Source organism: Triticum aestivum, chromosome 1D (genome assembly GCF_018294505.1).
Source record: "Triticum aestivum cultivar Chinese Spring chromosome 1D, IWGSC CS RefSeq v2.1, whole genome shotgun sequence".
Taxonomy (NCBI): Eukaryota; Viridiplantae; Streptophyta; class Magnoliopsida; order Poales; family Poaceae; genus Triticum; species Triticum aestivum.
Genome location: NC_057796.1, coordinates 367,781,837 through 367,788,837, shown reverse-complemented (window position 1 = coordinate 367,788,837; position 7,001 = coordinate 367,781,837). Strand labels below are relative to the sequence as shown.

The following is a 7,001-nucleotide window of genomic DNA, read 5'->3' as shown; positions in this document are numbered from 1 at the left end:
ATCTTCAGACCTGGTGACGCTCCGGATCCAAGGTCAGAGCGGTGGTTGAAGCCGCAAACCCTCGGAAGATCAAGTCTCCTCGGATATCAGCGACATAGTTCAGATTTCCAAAACTGATCTGATGACCAGGGGCGTAGCTGTCGATCTGCTCCAGGTGGCCAATCGAGTTGGCACGGAGTGCGAAGCCGCCGAATACGAAGATCTGGTCGGGGAGAAAAATCTCGTTCCCGGTAGCATTGTTGTAGATGATCGATGGAGCCATCGAGCCTTTCGACGACAGCACAGTGGAACTCTCAATGAAAGCACCAATGTCGGTGTCAAAACCGGCGGATCTCGGGTAGGGGGTCCCGAACTGTGCGTCTAAGGATGAAGGTAACAGGAGGCAGGGGACACAATGTTTACCCAGGTTCGGGCCCTCTCGACGGAGGTAATACCCTACTTACTGCTTGATTGACTTTGATGAGTATAGGGGTTACAAGAGTTGATCTACCTCGAGATCGTAGTGGCTAAACCCTAGATATCTAGCCGGTATGATTATGATTATCCTCGCCCCTAAGGACTAAACCCTCCGGTTTATATAGACACCAGAAGGGGCTAGGGTTGTACAGAGTCGGTTTACAGAAAAAGGAATCTTCAAATCCGCACGCCAAGCTTGCCTTCCACGCCAAGGAAAACCTTATCCGGACACGGGAGAGAGCCTTCTATCTTGCATCTTCACGGCCCACGAGTCCGGCCCATGTCACATAGCCCGGACGCCCGAGGACCCCGTAATCCAGAACTCCCTCAGCGTCCGCCTGACAGGCCCGACCCACCATGGACCCCACAAAAAACCCAATCCGGGCGGCGAGCTCAAACCCTAGCTCACTCTCTCCCTCTCTCGCTCCGTCCACTCCTCTCCCTCTCCGGTTCTGATCCCATCCACCACGATGAGCAGCTCTGGCAGCGACTCCGGCTCAGAGCTGGACTGCGAGGGGGAGATGGCCCTCCGATTGCGCTGGGGCGGTCCAAGGTGGAGACCGACGGCAGCTCCGGATCTGGAGCGTCGCCGCACCTCCCGCGCCAGCGCAGCGCGGACACCGGAGCTGGGCCCGCGCGCAGCGACGCCTGGTCAGCAGAGTCCGGCCCGGCCCCGCGGCGTCCTCTTCCCCTGTCGGCCGCTCCTCCACGCGACCAGCGTTGGGTGCTTGTGCCCGCGCCTCCGGCCCGCACGCACACTCCGGAGTCGGAGGCGTGCGCCACGAGAGGCAGCGTGCACGGGAGAGGGACGCGGCAGAGCAGTCCGCGCGCCGCCGCCGCGGGACGGAGCCGGACGCCGACGAGGACGCGCGTCTCCTCGCCTGGGTGTACCGCCGCTCCGTCATGACGGTGGAGACGGACGCTCGCCGCCTCCGACGAAAGAACGCCAAGGCGCTCCAGCTAGCTATTGAGCAGTCGGAGCGCAAGGCGAAGGAGGCAACGGTGGAGAAGGCTCGGGTGGCAAGGCTGAAGCGGGAGCAGGACAGGGCGGGCCGTCGGATGAAGGTGCTCGTCATCCTCTCCGACTCCGACTCCGACGGCGGCGACAACTGCACCTCGTCGTCCGACGACCAAGACCCTTCACCAGCCGCGGACGCCTACAGCTGCGTCGGCGGTCGGAAGGGCAAAGGACCGGCGAGGAAGTGGTGATCCCCCCCTCCTCCTCCTCAATGTTTAGATCGTTTTTAGTTGTAGAAGTTTATGAACTTGTCAGTGGACGAACTATGATCTTTTGGAAGTTGTGAAGTATGTTATGTCCGTTTGTAGCCGGTCTTACGTACCTTTGCAGCTTAATTTTGTTGTCCGCCGTTTGATAACGTAGGATAAATCAACGTGTACATAAATAGTATGGATATAAGGCGCCGAATATGAGATACGCGAATGCATAATGATAAATACGAGGGATGCCGGGCCGGATGCTCTAATTCTCAGATCAGGCACGAGGAAAGCACGAAATGAGCACAACGGCACAAGTCCAAAGTCTCGCATCAGATGCGCTCCCGCCCGTCGCACCCCGCGCACCGCTTGTCCTCCCCGTCAGTCCAAACCGACGAAACAGCTCACGTCTCTCCACGAACGGCATCAGTCTCCCGTAACGTCTCGAGAAAAATAAAATCCAGCATCACTGGCACGCGTGCCCCTCCCCGCCATCGACATCGAACGCGCCAGCAGAATCCCGGGCCGATGGCGACCGCGGGCGAGGACTCGGCCGCCGAGCTGCTGCTCCGCGCGGCGGCGCTGGTGCCGCTCGAGCGCTACGCGCTCGCCGCCCTCCTCCTCGCCTCCGCCTTCCTCTACCGCTTCCTCGAGCTCCACGTCCTCGGCGACCTGCTCCGCGGCCTCCGCGGCGGCCGCGTCGCCCTCACCTACCACCCGGACTCCCAGGTCTACCACCGCGTCGCCGCCAAGTGCCGCTCCCTCCACGGCAGGTGGGACGTGGCCTCCTCCGGGCCTGCGGATCATCAATTCGTCTCTGCTGGAAGAATTTTGATTGTGATTCACCCTGTAATATTGCGAAATTTGCCCGCGTAGGTACCTGGCGACGCCGTGGCTGGCGAGCCCTCATCTGCAGACGCTGTTCCTGGGCATCTGGGGGAGACCGCCTTCCGTCACGTATAGAAGGTAGGCCAAGTAAATCCATGTTGTGTAGTATGCCGCATTAACATTTGATTGCCCTACTTGTCCAGTCCAGGTGTACTACTTGTTCATGGTGTCCCTCCACTTATGTTCGTAGATTGTGATTGTACATTGGGTGGGTGATTCTGATGCAACTGTTATGTTTTACGATTTTGGTCATCCAATAGTGCTGTTTATATTACTGCACCCTACATTTCCAGAAGTAAAATAGAGATGATTGAAATAATAATTAATTAAGAATCTGCAGGCTACTAGACAATGTTTAGGCATTCACTTGTTTCAGTTTGAGCAATTTTACAGCATACTCCTGTCCAACGCTACCTTCCATAGGCCAGATACCCACGTGTGTTTGAACCTCAGAAGATGAAGTTAGAGCTAGGCTCACAATTCTAGTTAGTACATTGATTAAACTCGTTGTATTGCAGGCAGCTGTACACAGTTCGTGATGGTGGAACCATTGCTTTGGATTGGCTACTAGCCTCTGACTCTGAAGGTTCTGAGAATTTTGGATAGTTCGAGATTGCTCGGCAAGCAAGGGGTGCCTGACCATTTGTGGTATGTTGCAGCTGCAGATGGCAGTTCTTGTGATGGAACTATTTCTAGTGATGATTCAACACCCATTGTTGTTGTCGTGCCTGGATTAACTAGTGATTCTACTGCCGCTGTAAGTTCTGATAGTTGCTTTACCAAACTGATTGGTTTAAATAATAACTGAAGTTGATATTATGACCCAGACCCACACATGGTGTTGGGCTACCTTTATTGGTTGATTTTAACAAGGTGTTTTGATGTCTAGTATGTGAAACACTTGGTCTTTTCTATGGCGAGCAATGGATGGAATGTTGTCGTAGGCAATCACAGGGGTTTGGGTGGCATCTCCATAACAGTAAGTTCTCTCATGCAATATGATAAATCAATTATGCACTTGTTACACCTTGAATATACGACCTGACACCTAAAAGGACTTCATTGACATCAGAGGCTGGATATGTTCAGCTTGCAATTTTTACACAACTCTTGGTTTTTCTCTCTGGCAGTCCGATTGCTTTTACAATGGCGGATGGACAGAAGATATTCGTGAAGTTGTTAATTACCTTCATCAAAAGTACCCAGAGGCTCCACTATTCACTGTTGGGACAAGCTTAGGCGCCAATATTCTGGTAGACCTTGTTATATATTCTTTTACATCAATTAATATTCTAAAACCTATTTTAATTCTATACTTTTTTAAATTGCACATTCAGGTCAAGTATCTGGGAGAAGAGGGTGGAAGTACTCCTGTAGCTGGTGCTGCATCTATTTGTTCACCCTGGGATCTTCTGGTTAGTGAGCCACAGTTAGCCTATTGTGCAGATCTTTTACACATTTGTGGGTTATTGTTCTTCTTATGCAGGAATACTTTTATCTAAATCTCTACACTTCACGCTGTTCAAATAACATCGGCTCTCTATTCTTCTATTTCTTTTTGTTTGCACACTAAAGGCTAAACAACAAATGATATTGGCCTAGTGCTTCCCTTAGTCTTCAGTTTGCTTTTGTCATAATAATTTGGTATACCACATTTGCAGGTGACTAGCAGATTTATTTCTCGCAAGCTAGTGCAGCGTTGTTACGATAAAGCTCTTGCAATTGGTCTCAAAGGATATGCAAAACTGTATGTATTTCCTCTTGAGACATTTAAACATTCCCATACTTTAGTGGTAATCGAGATTATTGATTACATAAGAAATCATTTCATATTTATATTATTTTCCATGATGATTTACCTATATGGATCTCTACTATTTAGGACAACGTTCTTTGCAACAGCTAATTAGATTGTTCTTTGATACAATTTTGAACTTTTCAAATGGGGCAAACAGTGTATCCTTTGTTTGAGTTACGAGCCAACAAACATTAATGGTGATGGATAACCATTGGTCGCAGTAGCAAACAGTCCAAGATATAGGCTTTATCAGTTACACAGGTTTTGTGATCCTAGTTGAAACTTATTTTCTTCATTTGCAAATCATTGGAGACATTATCGTGAAAACGGCCATGGGACCCCCTAGCCTCTGCACAGATCAATCGAGTCCGGACTGTTATGAACATCTTTTGGCCTTTTCTTTATTTTTTTGCAGACATCAACCAGTCTTGTCACGACTTGCAAACTGGGAAGCTATTACGTCGGTATGCAATGTGCTAACCTGGTGGTCTATTTTTTTTTCATAGTTACATGGTCAATAGCAGTTATCATAGTAATATGCTGGTCACAGAAAAGGGCCGTGATTATCCTTTCCTTTTCCCTCCTTATCAGTCACGCTCCACCCGGGAATTTGACCATCATGCAACTTGTGTTGTTGCAAAGTACGAGGTATTATTTCTAATGCTAGCAATAATATTACTTCGCCTAAAATAATAAGTTGCATCAAGTTTTATTGTTCCTCGCATTACTACTTGATTAAATACGTTAATGATTGTTTTATATATAATGAGGGTTAGAGTTGAATGATGCAAAATCACATTTGTTTTGTTCAAGAAGAAAAAAATTGTGGATCGCTTCCTTAAAATTTGAACTAGGCGGGAATGCAAACCTGAATTATAGTTTCTCATAAACTAGTGTGTCAAATCATTTTTTTGGAGATAAGTAACCAAATATTTGTAAAAGAAGTTGGGTAGTCGTTAACTAGTTGGAAGTACCTAATTTGCACTGGACCAAAATTTTGAACTTCCTTGCACTGTCCCACAAGAACCGTGCTAGAATTCTAGCCATTTCCACCAAAGCATCACCTACTGTTCGCATTGAACTTCTATACCCTTGAAAAAATAAAAATAAAAATAAATCTAAACACGGATCAACCGAGATTGACCCAGGGAACTCCTACTTTTGCAACTTAAATAGCAAACCATTGGGTTAGTTATAGTGAGCAAACAAATGGCAAAATACAGGGGGCATAAAATGGGGTTTATCCGGCTATCCCATGTTTGAGAAGTTGAGACTTGAGATTCTTTCTTGATAACATTCACAGCAGACTTTGATTCTATTGAGGGTGGATTGGTTACGACAATTGTGGCCTCACCAGTTGAATGGACTGAATCTGCATTTGACAAGCACAGCTTGAAATGCGTGCTGCTGGTAGTTGTAGTAATAGTTGGGGTCCAGGTTTCACGCTTTAGGTGGACCCTTGGACTTCGCAGTTTTTTCATTGGGAAAGAAGAATGAAATGGACACTATTTGCTGTGGCATTTATTGCAACGCAGCACAATGATGGATATGTGACGGCCACTATTAGGAATATCAGGCAGTCCTGCCTTACTCGAATGTGTACTGCAGCTTATTTACAATCTAGATTCAAATTAATTTAAACATTAACCAAATAGGTGAGTTTGTATGGATAAAATGCTTGAGCCAACCAACTTATTAATGCAAATTGAGAATAATGCTGTGAATCTTTTGAAGTCAAGTTTTGTTCATGGGAATTGATGTTTGTTCCTCCTGCGGTTGTAATAGCTTAAGTATCGGATAAGTAATAAAACTAATGCACCGACTAATCATTTTTCCAGACAGTGGACACATTCTACCGCAAGTGCAGCTGTGCAAACTATATTGGTAACGTGTCTGTTCCGTTGCTTTGTATCAGTGCTTTAGATGACCCCCTTTGCACAAGGGAGGCCATTCCCTGGGATGAATGCAGGCAAGTAACTAGTCTTACACAAGCTCACTATCTTAAACATTTCTAGTTCTGTGTATTGATGAAGTCCACATTTTGTGATTAAGGGCAAATAAGAATATTGTTTTGGCAACTACACCTAATGGTGGCCATCTTGGGTTTTTTCAAGGCCTAACTGCTGGAAGACTATGGTAAGTTTCATTCACTAAACCTCCTTGGAGTGCAGCAATTTGGCTCATGGGCTCCATGGAGCCTGGTATTTTGGAAAATGCAAAAAAGTAGTGTGAAGTTTGAAAAATATCCAAAAATAATAATAGTGGGTCATATGGATGTGTTCACATAATTGTAAAGTTTTACTTTAAAATCTGTTAATTTGTAGGCTACACACAAAAAACATTCGTGGCTCCAAAAAAAAAAGTTACTCTAACTGTGATCCACATATTTGTCCTTTTTGCGTACACCAGAGCTGAAAAGATATATTGATGAAATCCGTACGTACATACTACTCCCTCCGTAAAGAAATATAAGAGCTTTTGGATCACTAAAGTAGTGATCTAAACGCTCTTATATTTCTTTACAGAGGTAGTATTAGACATCTATATGTACATGTGTAATTATTTTCAGATTTTTTGAGGAGTTTGTAACTGTTTATTTTTCTTCTAAAAAGAGGTCAGCGTTGGCTGTCTCCATTTCCGCTTT

The 7,001-nt window shown here is 46.5% G+C and overlaps 1 protein-coding gene across 2 annotated transcripts in view; it reads left to right on the top strand.

Annotated features, from left to right (window-relative positions):
- The first annotated feature begins 2,001 nt into the window (after nucleotides 1–2,001).
- Nucleotides 2,002–7,001, top strand: part of LOC123182131 (embryogenesis-associated protein EMB8) — a 6,510-nt gene continuing 1,510 nt past the window's right edge. Inside the window, exons 1-12 of one of the 2 annotated variants that reach the window (XM_044594600.1) lie at nucleotides 2,002–2,444; nucleotides 2,548–2,637; nucleotides 3,078–3,145; nucleotides 3,225–3,316; nucleotides 3,449–3,538; nucleotides 3,690–3,812; nucleotides 3,897–3,974; nucleotides 4,221–4,306; nucleotides 4,773–4,821; nucleotides 4,949–5,005; nucleotides 6,196–6,326; nucleotides 6,410–6,493. In XM_044594600.1, the coding sequence (XP_044450535.1) occupies nucleotides 2,008–2,444; nucleotides 2,548–2,637; nucleotides 3,078–3,145; nucleotides 3,225–3,316; nucleotides 3,449–3,538; nucleotides 3,690–3,812; nucleotides 3,897–3,974; nucleotides 4,221–4,306; nucleotides 4,773–4,821; nucleotides 4,949–5,005; nucleotides 6,196–6,326; nucleotides 6,410–6,493 (1,385 nt within the window). In that variant the 5' untranslated portion in view covers nucleotides 2,002–2,007. Of the gene's footprint in view, nucleotides 2,445–2,547; nucleotides 2,638–3,077; nucleotides 3,146–3,218; nucleotides 3,317–3,448; nucleotides 3,539–3,689; nucleotides 3,813–3,896; nucleotides 3,975–4,220; nucleotides 4,307–4,772; nucleotides 4,822–4,948; nucleotides 5,006–6,195; nucleotides 6,327–6,409; nucleotides 6,494–7,001 lie in introns of both variants that reach the window. The other variant, XM_044594599.1, reaches the window with a different exon arrangement.